Raw genomic sequence first — 17,823 nt, forward strand, 5'->3', positions numbered from 1 at the left:
TGTACTTTTGTTGCATGAGAATATAATTATGTGACATACTTCAGGAGTATGTATCAGCTGCTTATTTGGGTAACTTAGAGTCGGGTGCCCTTACAACCTTCAGCAATACACCTGTGTGTGATCTAGTGCTGCATATGACAATGTGTGTGATCTAGAGCTGCATATTGCAATGTGTGTGATCTAGAGCTGCATATGGCAATGTGTGTGATCTAGAGCTGCATATGGCAATGTGTGTGATCTAGAGCTGCATATGGCAATGTGTGTGATCTAGAGCTGCATATGGCAATGTGTGTGGTCTAGAGCTGCATATGGCAATGTGTGTGATCTGGAGCTGCATATGGCAATGTGTGTGATCTAGAGCTGCATATGGCAATGTGTGTGATCTGGAGCTGCATATGGCAATGTGTGTGATCTAGAGCTGCATATGGCAGTGTGTGTGATCTAGAGCTGCATATGGCAATGCGTGTGATGTAGAGCTGCATATGGCAATGCGTGTGATGTAGAGCTGCATATGGCAATGTGTGTGATCTAGAGCTGCATATGGCAGTGTGTGTGATGTAGAGCTGCATATGGCAATGCGTGTGATGTAGAGCTGCATATGGCAGTGTGTGTGATCTAGAGCTGCATATGGCAATGTGTGTGATCTAGAGCTGCATATGGCAGTGTGTGTGATCTAGAGCTGCATATGGCAATGTGTGTGATGTAGAGCTGCATATGGCAATGTGTGTGATTTAGTGCTGCATATGGCAATGTGTGTGATCTAGAGCTGCATATGGCAATGTGTGTGATCTGGAGCTGCATATGGCAATGTGTGTGATCTAGAGCTGCATATGGCAGTGTGTGTGATCTAGAGCTGCATATGGCAATGCGTGTGATGTAGAGCTGCATATGGCAATGCGTGTGATGTAGAGCTGCATATGGCAATGTGTGTGATCTAGAGCTGCATATGGCAGTGTGTGTGATGTAGAGCTGCATATGGCAATGCGTGTGATGTAGAGCTGCATATGGCAGTGTGTGTGGTCTAGAGCTGCATATGGCAATGTGTGTGATCTGGAGCTGCATATGGCAATGTGTGTGATCTAGAGCTGCATATGGCAATGTGTGTGATCTGGAGCTGCATATGGCAATGTGTGTGATCTAGAGCTGCATATGGCAGTGTGTGTGATCTAGAGCTGCATATGGCAATGTGTGTGATGTAGAGCTGCATATGGCAATGTGTGTGATTTAGTGCTGCATATGGCAATGTGTGTGATCTGTAATTTCATATTGCAATGTGTGTGATCTAGAGTTGCATGTGGCACTGTGTGTGATCTAGAGCTGCACATGACAATGTGTGGGAACTGGAGCTGCATATGACACATAGTGTGATCTAGAGCTGCATATGGCAATGTGTGTGGTCCAAAGCTTCATATGGTAATGGGGGCGGTCGGGTAGCCTAGTGGTTAAGGCGTTCACTCGTCACGCCGAGGACCTGGTTTCGATTCCTGACATGGGTACAATGTTTGAACCTATTTCCGGTGTCCCCCGCCGTGATATTGCAGGAATTTTGCTAAAAGCGGCGTAAAACCAAATTCACTCACAGTCACTCATATGACAATGTGTGTGATCTAGAGCTGCATATGACAATGTTTGTGATTTAGAGCTGAAACAAAAAGGGTCATGTTGTTATAGCTATTTAGCTTAATCTATGTCACCGGAATTCGCCGTGAAGAGTTGCGTCCCTTAGCTTTGTCTGGATCTGTTGATCGTCGGTTCGAATCAAACATGCGTGCTGTAATGACCCTTGCGTGACAGTGGCATGCGACCTGCGCCACTTTGGATTGTGCCGCGACATTTATGTCTGCAAACTTCCGTCAGGAAACATGGAACAGAGTTTGACTGTTTCGGAAATTAAGATTATACCCACGGAAGGACGGTTGAACGGTGAGGTGAGGTGATTCTTTTAGCCCCATCTTACCATCTTTTAACGTCTTTTGGTATGACGCGGCAGGGGATCGATCCCCGAACCTTACGCTCGACGGGCGGACTCTGACGGATGAACGAATGGATGGACGGACGTACTGACGGATGGACCGATGAAAATGGATGGACGGGCGGACTGATGGATTGAAGGATGAACGGATGGACGGACGGACAGGCGGACTGACGGATGGAAGGATGAACGTATGGACCGGTGAACGGATGGACGGACGGACTGACGGATGAAAGGATGGACTGAAGAACGGATGGACTGACGGATGAACGGACGGAATGACGGATGAACGGACGGACTGACGGATGAACGGATGGACGGACGGAATGATGGACGGGGTGAACGGACAGGCGAAAAACGGATGGACGGGTGGATGGCCCGAGTCATTGAATGCATTCCAGAGTATGAAAATGCATACCTTACATCTATAACCCCACTGCTTTATTAAATTTATCTATTATGATAAATAGAGCCAGACGGTTTGACCTTGAAAATGATCAAGATCTATTTCTCAACAGCCTCAAATGACATATGTCAAGCTCTTTTCCACATGACATTTTAGATTACGACACAGAAATCCTATAGCATTAAGGAACAATGGCTAGCACATGTCGTGTTTAATGGCGTGTCGTCATCAATTTTGAATTTGCTACAAAATGTCAAGCAGACGTTTTTATATGAGATTTTCGCGTAAAATATCATCTTAATAATCCGACGATGTTGTTATCGGTGGACTAGAGTATTAGATGCCAGTCATTGGATTTATAGACGAATATGCGTGTAATAGGAGCACATTGAATCATTCTTTCTGTGGGTAGTGGTAGGGCTTGGACGGGTAACTCGGGTACCCGGGGCGGGTGGGTCCTGAGTCCCGGACCCGTGGTTAGTCACGTGATATTTTGTTTGATGACCAAAACTCACTTTAGCTCGGTGGTTACACCACAAGTCGCAAATGTTCGCATTTCTTTCTGACGATGCACACATTCCTTTTGTCTGAGTGAAGACAAAGCTTCAGACAACTTCAGTGTTCTGATCGTCTGATACATGTATCTAAATAGACTTGGCCAGGGCTGCGATAAAACAATTCCCAATCAGACATTTTGTTCCCAACTCTTGAGACCTGCAGTGGGTACCTGGGTAGGGTCGGGTAATAGGGGGTCGGGTAATAGGGGGTCGGGTACCGGGGTAGTAAATTTGGACTCGTCCCAGCCCTAGGTAGAGGTTAATCTGTCTCCCAGATCCTAGACAATAAATTAAAATACAATCTAACTTACCTCTAGAATGATTTAGCAAGTCTACATTGCCTCAGCACCTGAAGCGTTGTTCTGGGCTCTATTTGTATTTCTTTTTTCTTTTTGGGTTTATGCACGGAATGGATTAAAGATTATCTTTCCCAAATAAATAACGAAGTCCCGAACCCTGGGTTATTAATTCCACGAAGACAGATATTCCGCACAAGTTGTATTCTATATATTAACTTATGTAGTTTGTTAATGTAGAAAAATATGTTTTGGTCGATCATCAGTAGATAACAACTTAGTTAAATATTGTTGAAAGGACGTCATGAACGAAGGCTATAGAATCATCTCTTATTTGCGACAATGATATGACGTCACGTTGCTTAGAAGCGCTGTTCACTGTCATAGGGAAAATGAAATATATTTGTCAATTTTGACTTACCGAAAATAATTCCCCGACATCCCTTTTTGTAATATATTGTTAACAAATTGAAATGTTGTGTCGACACTGTTTTCTTTATTTCTAAATTATTGACGTTTATACAGCGTTAGAAATTGGCACTAGTCCTATAGCCTCGCCAAACTGCCCAATAGTTAAGGTATCATAAGGACTAGTAGAAAATGTTCATTTTGAAGGGTTTTGCTCTATGTTATCATAAGAACTAGCAGAGAAAATGTGTTAGTTACTACCGCTGTTATAAATTATATCAGACTGCTGGCCACGAAATAAACACTGCCACAGATACAGCCGTAGCATCACAGTAACGCCCCCACCCCAGTGAGCTCACTCAACTGAAAGTCAATCCTGAAGCAATCACCCATGCAGCTGAATTAAAGGTAAACGACCTGTAGGTTTGATATAAAATGTAAATTGTTCCTGCTTCTGGGAACAACAATCACATGTCATAACCAGCGCGTAATAATAACCAAGTTGTAAGTGACGCTTTGTAACTATTGATCGCAATTCCATGTTCGTTTTAGGTTCACATCGATTGCTATTATTTTGACGAATAGATCTTGTGACGTGAATTTATAGGTGTGCTTGCAATGTGTCAAGATTCAGAGATGGTATGCATGTAGCGTGTAAAAGGGGTACGACACACACACCTCCGACTCTATAGTTTACAGGAATAGTATCGAAGGCCCGTTCCAAGTTTGGTGAACAGCACACATCAAAATCGTTAATCCTAAACCCCCGTCTTGAAGCTATCGACGACAATCAAACGTGAATCGCTATTTTGTACCTTTCCTATTAAGGTTGATATGAATGTCAATGTATTTTAATTAGGACTGGGACGGGTAACTCGGGTACTCGGGTCGGGTGGGTCCTGAGTAGGACACGGGTACCAACATGACTACCCGGACCCGTGGTTAGTCACGTCATATACTGTTTAATGACATTAACAATAACTCAGAAGATGTAGACAATATTATCATTAGCGGTGATGGCCTTCCAAGAGATATGTTTCATGTAAGGCTGCAAGTTCCTCTGACGTACCAGTTTCGAATGCATCCCTGAATGCGAGTCAGGGTGTGAGTTGATAATAATTGGTCAATTGGTCAAAGGGAAACCACTCTAACTGAACTTATGCTGAAATGATTACTTGCCCTTTGGTGTGAGGTCATGGTCATCCTAACTTGGACATTCTTTGGTGCAGCATCTAAACTATCGACTCTCGAAATATGTTGGAACAAGGTTGAACGATTAATGGATAAATCACAGTCCAGGTTTGAATTTCTTTCAAAAATATTTGTAATGAATTGCAAATTTTGTTCACCAATGTAATGAAATAGCTGTTGTTCGTGTGGTTGATCCATGATTTCGTGAGTTACTGTATTGTTAGGCCTATTCACATGGTCTTCAAACATTGTACCCATTAATCGAACCCGGGCACTCCGCGTCACCGCTCCACGAAGTTTCGAGGCGTTCAGGTAGAAACGTCCCAGGTTCGCCAGCTCTCATGTGCAGTTGCGTCGTTCTGAAGCGGACCCAGCTGATTTGTGAGCGACTTGTAACCGTGGATGGGCCCTTAGTTCCCCAGCTTGATGGGCCCTGGGTTCTCCAGCTGATTTGTGAGCGACTTGTAACCGCGGATGGGCCCTGAGTTCCCCAGCTGATTTGTGAGCGACTTGTAACCATGGATGGGCCCTGGGTTCTCCAGCTGATTTGTGAGCGACTTGTAACCATGGCTGGGCCCTGAGTTCCCCAGCTGATTTGTGAGCGACTTGTAACCATGGATGGGCCCTGGGTTCTCCAGCTGATTTGTGAGCGACTTGTAACCGCGGATGGGCCCTGAGTTCCCCAGCTGATTTGTGAGCGACTTGTAACCATGGATGGGCCCTGGGTTCTCCAGCTGATTTGTGAGCGACTTGTTACCGCGGATGGGCCCTGAGTTCCCCAGCTGATTTGTGAGCGACTTGTAACCATGGATGGGCCCTGGGTTCTCCAGCTGATTTGTGAGCGACTTGTAACAACGGATGGGCCCTGGGTTCTCCAGCTGATTTGTGAGCGACTTGTAACCGCGGATGGGCCCTGAGTTCCCCAGCTGATTTGTGAGCGACTTGTAACCATGGATGGGCCCTGGGTTCTCCAGCTGATTTGTGAGCGACTTGTAACCATGGCTGGGCCCTGAGTTCCCCAGCTGATTTGTGAGCGACTTGTAACCATGGATGGGCCCTGGGTTCTCCAGCTGATTTGTGAGCGACTTGTAACCGCGGATGGGCCCTGAGTTCCCCAGCTGATTTGTGAGCGACTTGTAACCATGGATGGGCCCTGGGTTCTCCAGCTGATTTGTGAGCGACTTGTTACCGCGGATGGGCCCTGAGTTCCCCAGCTGATTTGTGAGCGACTTGTAACCATGGATGGGCCCTGGGTTCTCCAGCTGATTTGTGAGCGACTTGTAACAACGGATGGGCCCTGGGTTCTCCAGCTGATTTGTGAGCGACTTGTAACCGCGGATGGGCCCTGAGTTCCCCAGCTGATTTGTGAGCGACTTGTAACCATGGATGGGCCCTGGGTTCTCCAGCTGATTTGTGAGCGACTTGTAACAACGGATGGGCCCTGAGTTCCCCAGCTGATTTGTGAGCGACTTGTAACCATGGATGGGCCCTGGGTTCTCCAGCTGATTTGTGAGCGACTTGTAACCGCGGATGGGCCCTGAGTTCCCCAGCTGATTTGTGAGCGACTTGTAACCATGGATGGGCCCTGGGTTCTCCAGCTGATTTGTGAGCGACTTGTAACCGCAGATGGGCCCTGAGTTCCCCAGCTGATTTGTGAGCGACTTGTAACCATGGATGGGCCCTGGGTTCTCCAGCTGATTTGTGAGCGACTTGTAACCGCGGATGGGCCCTGAGTTCCCCAGCTGATTTGTGAGCGACTTGTAACCATGGATACAAGCCAAAGACTAAACAACGGTCAAAGTAGTGGAAACAATTGTCCCCCCCCCCCCCCCCCCCTTCACCCCCTTCTCCGAAGAAGAAGGTAAAGCTGGCAAAAGTATAGCTTCCGTTGTCTGGGATTTTAAAAGAATCCTACTGTTGGTATCTCCCAAAAGGTTTGACCATTAATGGCCTTACTTATGCAAATTTTCCTTAGCAACTGGTAAGAATATCGAGGCTAAACGCGGTGGGAAAAGTCCCTAAAGGTGTTCCACCAGGACAGTGCTCCTGTGTACAAGTCTGTTGTCGCCATTGCCCTAATGCATGACAGTGACTGTCAACATATATCACATCCAGTATTCAACAGATTTAGCACTGTCAGATTTCCACCTCTTCCCAAGCTGGAAGAAAGAACTGTCAAGGAAAGTGAATACACTATTAGAAAGTGGTAAAAAGTAAAAAATGTTACATTTGGAATAACACTTTCTGAATAAAGTACAGATTGAAGTACCTTTTTTGGGGTTAAGTCCCATCCGGGATTCGAACCCACACTGCCAGAGTGGGGCACCTAATCGGCAGCACACAAAGTCAGCAATCCAACCCACTCAGCCGCCCATGCTTCCACAAAAATGAAAGATGATGATGAGGTCATTTTTCTGTGAAGAACTTTTACACCCCCAGGCAGGAGCCTCCCACACCAGTGGGATCCAGGCACCCCAGCATCGTTGCCAGAAGTGTAAGGCCTCCAAGAGGGTTATTTTGAAACATATCTATCAACCAACTCCATCAACCCAGCCAATCATAGTTCCCCTCCGAACTTTTCAGCCACCCCTCCAGTACCCCAGTGATGCATAAGGAGAGAATAGGTCTCCAATATATATGCCCACTTTAATGAACCAACTTGTTGGCTGTGTCATTGTGGCATATCAGACATTTAGCTACAATAATGAGAGGGGGACTTATTAAATGACGCCGCCAGGTTCGTAAGATCGGGTGCGTTTACATAGATTGCTATTGGCTTAGGTCTTGAAGCAGTATATAACGGAAATAATCTTTGTACCTGTATATTTTGAGTTTTATATATCATGAGGAATTTATTTTTTATAATAATTTGTGATTATATGTAGAAAGAAGCATGTGTTTGTTGTAGTTGATATGTATGTCCACGTATGTTTTACTTTCACCTAACCACTTTGTTTATTTTGGATCGGGGATGTTTACATAATGTCCTACCGACATGTTTATGAGTGTAATTTGATCTCGTCCCAGTATGGCTGGGCTACTACCGATCACTCGCTTATCCAGGCTTGTTTATTTACAAGCTGTCCTCGTCTGTCATAGAGACCCTGAAACAAATATATCCAATATAGCCCATGCAAGTCTATAAAAGTTAGCAAGTCTAGATAACTGCAGTTTCTTCTGAAAATGAAGCGACTCTCTTGGCTCCTTTTTAATATATGTTTTTAATACAATTAACAACTTTTTTTCTGTAAAATATTTCATTTCAGAGACTAAATGTTACTCTAAAGCTGCCACAACCGCATTTGTCACCAGTAGAAATACGTCAGTGTTTCGCTCTGAAAATAGTCCTGCCATGTCATTGCTGAGAATACCCACGAAGAAAATATATCTTACGATTTTACAATTTATAGAATAATACAGGAACACTCACAGATAATAACTTCTTTATCATATAATGCCATTATAAAATAAACCAAGTTTAAGATTGACGTAAATTTGCATTTTCTAAAGAAACGTAAAGAACCTCGTAGGAATACAAGGCATAAGTAAACCGCCCCATTTATGACATAGTGCTCACTGATATGCATAATATGTTGTTAATTTGTAGCCAAACTAATATTCTCAACTAACTCTCTATTTGTGTGTTTGCCAGGAAAGCACTTTCTGTTGGCGCCGCACCCTGTTACGGGCTATTGTGTATTACATGACCCACTTTAGAAAACCTTTATAAGTAGTATTGTCATGGCGCTGAAATCGATGTGTGCAAGTGCGCACACGGTTCAGAACTCATGCACAGCTAAATACAACTGAGTATGACGTCACGATAACAGCCCTAAATATAGACGTAAAATCATTTTGTTGTAATGAAACCTGATATGCGCGTTTCATATCATGCATTTTATCAACATTTTCCTTAGCGGTGGCAGCTGAAGGCCTTCCTCTCTCTCTCTCTCTCTCTCTCTGTGTGTGTGTGTGTGTGTGTGAGTGTGTGAGTGTGTGAGTTGGGTTTAACGCCGCGTTTAACAGTATTCCAGTCATATCACGGCGTATCAGCTTAATGTGGGAGGAAAGCCCGATATGATGCAGGTCTCAGACATTTACCACTTCGGTGAAACCCACGAGCACGGGTATGGTACTGACAAACCTCGAAACATAATCGGGGCGAACCGTGATTCGAACCCACAATCATAGGTTTCTGGCGTGCCCAAGGGACGCAACTCTGCACAGCGAATTGCGGCGCCTTAGACGACTGGGCCACCCGTGCCCCCTTCATACTTGAGAGAACTTTTTATTGCAATTCCCGGAAGAAATTTATCTATGTTATCAAGTCGTATTGAGGAAAATAATAAAATGTATTCATGGCTATTTCCTGTTAATATTCAGTCAATAAATGCCACGTCAGTTCAAGCCAGCCTACGAAAGTGTTCAGCCTATTCATTTCTCAGCAGTTATTAATTCATGTATGTCATCTTCATAACCAAACCTAACTGGAAAATGCCATGCTCCAGGATGGTTAAATGTCAAAATATGAATACTTGATGAGTTGAAATATACACTCAGCCAATCAATACGTTCATGGCTGTCTTTGCAGTAGCAAATCAGAATGCGTCTGACTGCCCTCATCGTGAGCGTGCTAGCAAGTCACATACTGAGGACCCAGGCCTTGAGGCCCAGAGCAAGAGTGATCAGAAAAGGTAAGGTCTTCTCGAGAAGTATCGGATGTAATAAACATATGCCTAGTGCACTAGTGAGTCGTAGTATATATTCAGCAAGAGATATTCGATGAGTAACACTAGCCGAGCATACGTAAACTCACTGTGGGATTTCAGGGATGTTGTATATGTTTCCTTGTATTTACTTCGCTGAGTACTTAACACTTTGTAGACTAGTAGGCAACAATTATCATTTATATGTAGTTTTCATTTTGTTGTGATAACATTCACATTTTCTGTAATTTAATGTATTTCGGATGATATGTTTAAATTAAGTCAATATCAAGTGTTCTAATTTTGTAAATAAATGCAGTTAATAAATAAAAACATTTATTATTATATAGTATATAAAATATATACATTGGTGAATTATCCGTGCTGTAGGGAGAAGTCTCTCACTTCTCATTGTTATATATAAATATATGTTAATATATAATTCATTGTACTTCCTGAATTCTGATTATCTGCGGCTGATAAATACAGTTTTAACATCGGTTTTTCGATTGATACCTCAATGATATATACTGCTACAATGTATGCATGACAATAACCTACTGATTATAAGTTACACTTGCAAGACGTTCACCAGGCTACACCAGTGATAAAGCCTGTATTTACTGATAGTGTTGCCAGGTTCAGCCAGGTTCAGCCAGGTTCAGTCAGGTTGTCCTTTACGTGACGTTATCAAGCAGAACACTTCGACTGTACCCGTACGCTACTTGTGAACCAGGGCCCACTTGCACAAAGCGATCGTAATGCAAAGACGATCTTAACTCCCATACTTTAACATAGGCTTACGATAGTCGTAGCGCTAAAATCGCTTTGTGGGACGGGCACCGGGTCCCGTACTCAAGTATTATGAAGACTCAGTCGTAGCTGTTTTCTCCGGCTGTTTTATCAGTTTATTCCGGGGGTGTTGGGGTACTAAGCCACACGTCTCACTGTGTCGTACAAACTTGGTCTCGTTTTATTCATTTTGATGAATCACGCTGGCACTTTTTATCATTGACAAAAAAATTACGAGACTTCTTTGAAGTGAACACTTTATCACAACCAAGGCAGCAACTTTATCACAACCAAAGCAGCAAGTCGTTTCAAATTCTATTTGCATTCAATATTTGTTATACATAGATCTACTCCAGACATTTTACAATCGTGATATATCCAATTGCTATCGCTCTGTCAGATACAATAGAAAATCCGCGCGTTTCGTAACAATGGTATGTGACGAGAATAGGTGACCGTGTAGTATTGTCCACGTATCAGGTAACGATGCACCGCGGATGTGGAAAAGGTATCAATATTTTACGTCCGCTTCATGTAATGGGGTGGAGGTATCATTATTTCATTGTCATATTACAATATCGGAAACAAGTCCGCCCAAACCTTGTCAGAAGGAGTGAGTGAGTGAGTGAGGTTGCACGCAGTTTATATAACAGAGGTCATCAATATACGTTCCAGGCAACTATGCTTGCCGTAAGAGGTGACTAACGGGATGGGTGGTCAGGCTCGCTGACTTGGTTGATGCATGTCCTCGTATCCAAATTACTTGGATCGATGCTCATGATGTCAATCACTGGATTGTCTGGTCCAGACTTGATTATTTACAGACCGCCGTCATACACCTTGAATATTTCTGAGTGCGGCGTTAAACAACAAACAAACAATATAAGTTCCACACATGACATATGTACCGATTGGGGATACGAACCGAGAACTGCGACTAGTGGACGAATCAACCATAAGACACCACCACATAAATCTATAAGAATGAACTCTTATTTCCATTTAGCACTAGCTGCGACATCCTCGCTATGTTCGGTATCACCCCTTTTGCACTGTCTGAAACCTATTAAAGGTGACCAAAAAATAGTGATGGCAAGAGTCGAGTCACTGGAGCATGTACTGTGACAAGTTCAGCTGGTGTGAGTGAGTGAGTGAGTGAGTTGGGTATAACGCCGCTTTGAACAGTGTTTCAGTTATATCGCGGCGTTCAGGAAGTGAGTGAGTATGGTTGTACGAACGAACGCTTAAACCAATAGTAATTAGTGTTCAGTGGCAGATACATATTCATACATTCTTTTGCCATAGACCGCCTCCGTGGTCTAGTGGTAGGGCGTCCGCCCGGGGAGCGGAACGTCCAGGGTTCAATGCCCGGGCGTCATACCAAAAGACGTTAAAAGATGGCACTTGTTGTTCCCCTGTACTTGTTGTGAGTCAGTATACTGTGTCTGAGTGGGATATTCATGTTAAACTGCGGCATGGTATCTCAGTCTGCTAGCACTATAAATTGACATCAGTCCTGACTAGTACAAGCAGCAACACACACGTACATGCACGTCGCTATATAAATGCAATAATCTTGGACGCGACGTTAAACCCAACCTCACCTCATCTCACGTTCTTTTTCGATACAATTCGATATATCGACGAAACATCGATTGCACGTGAAACCCGAACATTTACGTATATACTGTACCAATTTCCGCAAAGGAAACTTTTTATCAATAACGATATCATGTTAGGTACTTCCGTGTCAAAGAGACACCACATTGAATATTGTATGTAAATGTGAAATGCCAGTTCTTGAATTGTTTGTTTGATATTCTGTTTCTGTGTCACGCGTTATGTTTTGTCGCAAGTCTCAACCAGAATACTTGACATGTACTTGTTCAAGGAATTAATTACATGCAAGAATACATGCGTATATCACTTTACTGATTGTTTGAAAAGTGGGTTTTACTTTGAATGTTGTTAAACCGTCATTAGTAAAGAAAATATCCCGAGAAACGGGTTATTAAGAGGAGCATAATTATTTGGCAGAAAACACGAGAAGGAGGTTTTATTCATTATCATACCCCGAACCCATCATTCTACCCCCCAAAATACATAAAAAGGTTTTAGTTTAAAAATATTAAAAATTAAACAAATAAAAAATGTTTGCTGAAAGACACACTTCATTTCCTTTTAAACAAATGTGATAGGAAAAACATTATGTGGAAATATTCTCCTTTCTCAGAAAAAAAACATCGAATCTTTAGAAGCAGTTATTGAAAAAATAGCCTGAACTTATCCATATGTCCCACCAACCACTTCCGAATATCAAGTGTCGGGACTCTAATGGTGTCGGGACTCCATGATAAGAACCGAGAAGCTGTCGGTCCGAGAGTGACATTACACGTCCTTAAATCAAACTATGAAGGTTCGAGTCCCGCTGGTGACGTTTTCCTACAAAAACTTAAATCATTTTCTAGATCCGCCAATTAATGAATATGTCAGTTCACGATAATGTAGGCAAGCACAATTGACAACCGTGTCTATTCATTAAAACTTTTGCTCGTTTAAACACGACTGGCGTCACGGATGGGATTTAAGGGTGTGAGATATTTATTGCAGTTATCTACGATGAAAACAAAAATATCCAGTACGTTTTTCCACTCAGGAGAGCCGGTGTAATATGTTGTTACGAATCGATAAGTTGAAAGGTTGTAAAATTATATAGTCGGAATAGATATTTCATTAACGCTGGTCTCAAGTCGTATAAGTGTCTTCAATAGATCGGCTGTATTTGTGCTATTGTCGATATTTTATTGAATTCTTGATCTTAACGCCTGTTACGGCTATTGTCGTGTAATAGACGTACAATACGGTGGTTGTGTGGCAGCAATTGACACAGTGTATGCCGCACTACTTCATGTAGCGTTATGTGGAACTAAAACGCTCTTGACTGTTTCAGATATTGTGGAGAATCCTCCGAAACACCACAATTTGTCACCTGCGGTTCGTAATAATTTACCATTTGGGTTCAAGCACATGGGGAACCTGAAAATGGGAAATTAGGAGGAAAAGTGTTGCAAGATGGGTCGGGTAAAACTGGACAACATGTTGGTACAAGACCTAAGAAAAAGAAGTATAAATTGAAGAAAATTAAACAGACATCGGCCACGGACACAAGGCCTAGACTGTCACCGCCGGTCTCCGTCGTTACACCCCTACACAACATGGTAGGCCAGGTCAACAGGGCCATCGGCCACGACAGGGGACGGAACCCAGTCCTGGATTTCGTGGCAAACAGAAGACCGAAACCTGTAGCTGAATCCAAGAGCAGTGATGGCCTCACAAATGAATTCAATGAACTCAACCGTCTCCCCCAAAATGATCATCCGGCGTCGGACCAGAAGAACGGGGACATGAAGGCCAGGTGGGACAAGGATATGTTCTTTATAAGATGGACGTATGGTTCCCTAGGGGATCAGATGGCCGTCCGCCGGGCGCCCCACGCCAGTACTGGCGCACCATGGCCGCTGCCTCATCGTTATGCCAGGAACGAACAAAAGGTGTTTAAGGTGGACGAAAGCAGGTTTAAATTCCTGATAAAGAGTCACTCCTGTGATATAATCGACCAGGCGATAGAGCGGTTCAGGAAACATATTGTGGAGGATGCTGTGGAAGATTTGTATGATAATTTGCAGAATGCTGAAAACACGAATATAAATGACCCCCGCATTAAGTATGACAGTGATGTGTACAAGCTGGCCCCTGAACTCATGGAGGTGGAGGTCGTCATTAATAAACCCTGCGTCAAATACCCAAGTCTTGAGATGGACGAGTCATGTGAGTAGACTTCTTTGTTTGTGTTGTTGGTTTGACTCCATGGTCAACAGGTTTTGTCTCCCTGTGTAGAGATTTGTTTGTTTGTTTGTTTAATGCCGCATTCAGGAATATTCTTTCGGCGGTCTGTAAATAATCAAGTCTGGAAAAGACAATCCAGTGATTGACATCATAAGCATCGATCCACGCAATTGGGATATGATGACATGCATCAACCAAGTCAGTGAGCCTGACCACCCGATCCTGTTAGTCGTCTCTTTGCGACAAGCATAGTCGCCTTTTACGGCAAGCATGCGTTGCTGAAGACCTATTCTACCCCGGATCTTCATGGGTGTCATGTGTAGAGATGAATGTCGGTGAGTCAGGAGAATAGCCAGCAGTCCGAACTTGACCATTCAGAATGGATCGAGCTAGAACCAGAGACCATATAATAGATCTATTATATGGTCTCTGCTAGAACAAACTTCATGTCTTTGAAAATCTCTGGATGGGATGCCCCCATTTACCCACAAGGGGCTTAGAAAATGCATTACTGCAGAAAAATCTTGCCAATTCTTTTTTGACTGCAGACATTTCTGTAAGATGAATACATGACACATTTTTATGGATAGCAACTTGTTATATTCTTTATGTTGGTTGTTGGTTGGTTGGTTAGTTGTTTAACGACACACAGCAATATTCCAGCTATATGATGGTGGTCTGTAAATAATCGAGTCTGGACCAGACAATACAGTGATTAATATTATGAGCTTGGATTGATGACATGCATCAACCAAGTCAGCGAGCCTGACCACCTGATCCCATTAGTTGCCTCTTACGACAGGCAAAGTCGCCATCTACGGCAAGCATGCAGTATACTGAAGACCTATTCTACCCCGGATCTTCATGGGTCTTTAATTCTTTATGCAACATTTTAGTGCTACTTCTTGCTCCTTCTGTAGGATATATCTTTTTCCTCTAGTCATTTCTGACAGAAATGATTTTTTGCTTCAGAAATATCTGGTAGACTTAAATGTTTTTCACTGATATCAATTTTTTATTTACTTCAGAAATATCACTCAGAAGATATTTTGTATTAAAAAAATCTGCATTTGTGTTGAAACACTAGGCTCTGCAAATCAATCCACATGGCAGTGAGATACAAAATCCCATTTAGTGACAGTGGATGGAAGGATGTAAAGATAGCCAGCACATTATGTCAAGCACTCGCATGACTAACAAGAAACAATTCGTTGTTTCATTCTGGTATCAAGCATGGTCTGCTACACTACAATGGTGGGGCACTATAGTTCAGGATAACATCATCACTGACTCGGGACATATGTTTGTGTAAACAATGTAATCATAGGCACACAACAAACAAGCTTGATCCAACTTGGTGTCTATTAGTAAAACATTGTCAGAGCTACAGATAAGCTGCGTATTTGCGTAAAATACCCCCCAAAATATTCAAAACCCAATTACTTTCATTTAACTTGCATACAGAAACACCTGCATTAAATGAAAAACTCAAATGTTTAAAAACAGCATGCGTAAATAACATATGAAGCTTTTTCAGCATGCATACAATGGAGCTAATTTCCGAAACACAATTATGAGCTAATTTACTTTCCGAGTCAAGCCTATAGTTAGAACACTTATACACATCAAAAATATTATTTCTTTTTTTGAAATCTCAAAATGTTTACTCCTTTGGGGAAAAACCCAATAGAGTGATGACATGAAGAGTGAAAAAATATTGGTTACCCAATGAAAAATGTAATACTCAGTCTCCAATTAAAATAGAAACCTTCGGGATCAAACAGCTCCCATAAATGTAAAGACTACAGTCAAATTTGTCAATACAGTCACTTAACAAAAACTGCTGTCAGCAAGCAATATTCAAATATTTTCTGTAAAAATATGTATGCAATATGGAACAAGTAACTAAATTTCTTATTTTGCAACAATTAATGTAATTTGTAATATTGCAAAACAATATTGCTGTACACAATCCTTTGTGAAGGTCATTTAGCAACAAACATCTGGTTTACAGAGGTCAAAAGGTCATGTATCTTTTAAGCAGTCAGTCACAAGAAACAGCCCCTCTTTAAAGAGCTGCAAATCCCTAGCCTTTGCCTCGATGGCCGAAGCAACAACTGTTTTGCCTTTGACCAGCCACGAGGTACCTGACGGGGTATCTGACGAGGTACCTGACGGGGTATCTGACGAGGTACCTGACGGGGTATCTGACGAGGTACCTGACGGTCGAATAGGCAAAAACACCATTGAACACTGGCCCTGCATTTTGCCATTGCTCCCCCGATGAAACCTGCTGGAGGACAAGTGGGAGGGGGTTCTAAGATGGGGTTTTCCAGTTTTGCACTTGACTTTTGTTGCCCATGACAACATTTTCACTTTGGTGACGCCAGCACTTTTGCTGTAAAGGTTGAATCAAGGTCAAATTTTATATGTCAAAATATGGAACACATGGCCCTTCTACACCTATGCCAAACTTCTATACATTTGTGAAAAGATGGATAAGTGATGACAACAAATAGATGCTGGTGCATGTTAAACAAATCTGATCGCAATTCTTTGAGCAGTTTTAGAGATTCTACATCTGGGATCATCCAAAATTCAGCAGATGTCATGCGAACTGTAATCACAGCTGGTCACATCTGACAGATTATTTCTTACTTCTTATTCTGAAAACCACATTCTTAAATTGCAGCTTATCATAATCAAAAATGACACATGCAGAAATGACAGAGTATTTGCCAAATGGAGTCATTATTCAAATGTTAGCCATGTTTAAAATTGGATTGGAATTGCTCGAGCAATTTTATGAGATGCCATTACTGCCATCCTACAAAATATCAGCTGAATAATGTCTAGATCCATTCCTTGGCAAAGTTCAAATGTCAATTTTGTTGAAAAACTATGTTATAATCAAGGGTCATCAGTGGCGAAGGGATGCATCTAATGTTGCAAGAGTGAGTGACTGAGTGAGTATGGTTTTATGCCGCTTTTTAGCAATATACCAGCAATATCATGGCAGGGGACACCAGAAATGGGCTTCACATATTGTACCCATGTCGGGAATTGACCCCAAGTCTTCGTCGTGACGAGCGGTAGCTTTTACCACTAGGCTACCCAACCGCCCCCTAATGTTGCAAGTACACAAATGACAACATGAAAGGCAGCTTGGGTTGTATACTCCCCAGGGAGCTGAGAATGTTGGTGAGTGAACACTGATCCAGGGACTGAGTAAATAATAGCGCTTTGAGCATGTCCGTGTTGTGTGGTTAATATGTGCAATATAACTGGCCTATTATTATAAGTACAACGTCTAACCATAAAATTTTATTATTTTAGAGACAGATCCAATTGGCTGGCTAGAGAGGTTTGTAGTTGACATGTCAACAAACTGGTTTGGACTAAAATCTATCAAATTCAACATCAAAGAAGAATAACATTTTAACAATTGAAATAAAGCACGAGATAACTGAATTATCATATAATGGGTAGGTTTCTCAGCAGGATAAAGCCAACGGATGCAAATATCAAAGGTCAAGTAGGGACTACTTTCACTGTTTATAAACAAACATGGCGTCGCCCTTGTCATTTGGCTATCGAGTCAGAATTAACCATCGGGAATCTGGATAAACTACAGGGATAACTGCTATCA

The 17,823-nt window shown here is 42.5% G+C and overlaps 1 protein-coding gene and 1 long non-coding RNA gene across 2 annotated transcripts in view; both read left to right on the forward strand.

Moving 5' to 3' along the window:
- Nucleotides 1-13,356, forward strand: part of LOC125384137 — a 54,534-nt gene extending 41,178 nt beyond the window's left edge. Inside the window, exons 3-4 of the long non-coding RNA XR_007222950.1 lie at nucleotides 9,422-9,524; nucleotides 13,279-13,356. This is a non-coding gene — a long non-coding RNA (uncharacterized LOC125384137). The remainder of the gene's footprint in view (nucleotides 1-9,421; nucleotides 9,525-13,278) is intronic.
- The window catches only part of LOC124113430 (beta-hexosaminidase subunit beta-like), a 53,080-nt gene continuing 48,608 nt past the window's right edge, over nucleotides 13,352-17,823 (forward strand). Inside the window, exon 1 of the mRNA XM_046473778.2 lies at nucleotides 13,352-14,156. Coding sequence (XP_046329734.2) covers nucleotides 13,544-14,156 — 613 coding nt within the window. The 5' untranslated portion in view covers nucleotides 13,352-13,543. The remainder of the gene's footprint in view (nucleotides 14,157-17,823) is intronic.

The sequence above is a fragment of the Haliotis rufescens genome, unplaced genomic scaffold (genome assembly GCF_023055435.1).
Source record: "Haliotis rufescens isolate VD_foot unplaced genomic scaffold, xgHalRufe1.0.p SCAF_27, whole genome shotgun sequence".
Lineage (NCBI taxonomy): Eukaryota > Metazoa > Mollusca > Gastropoda > Lepetellida > Haliotidae > Haliotis > Haliotis rufescens.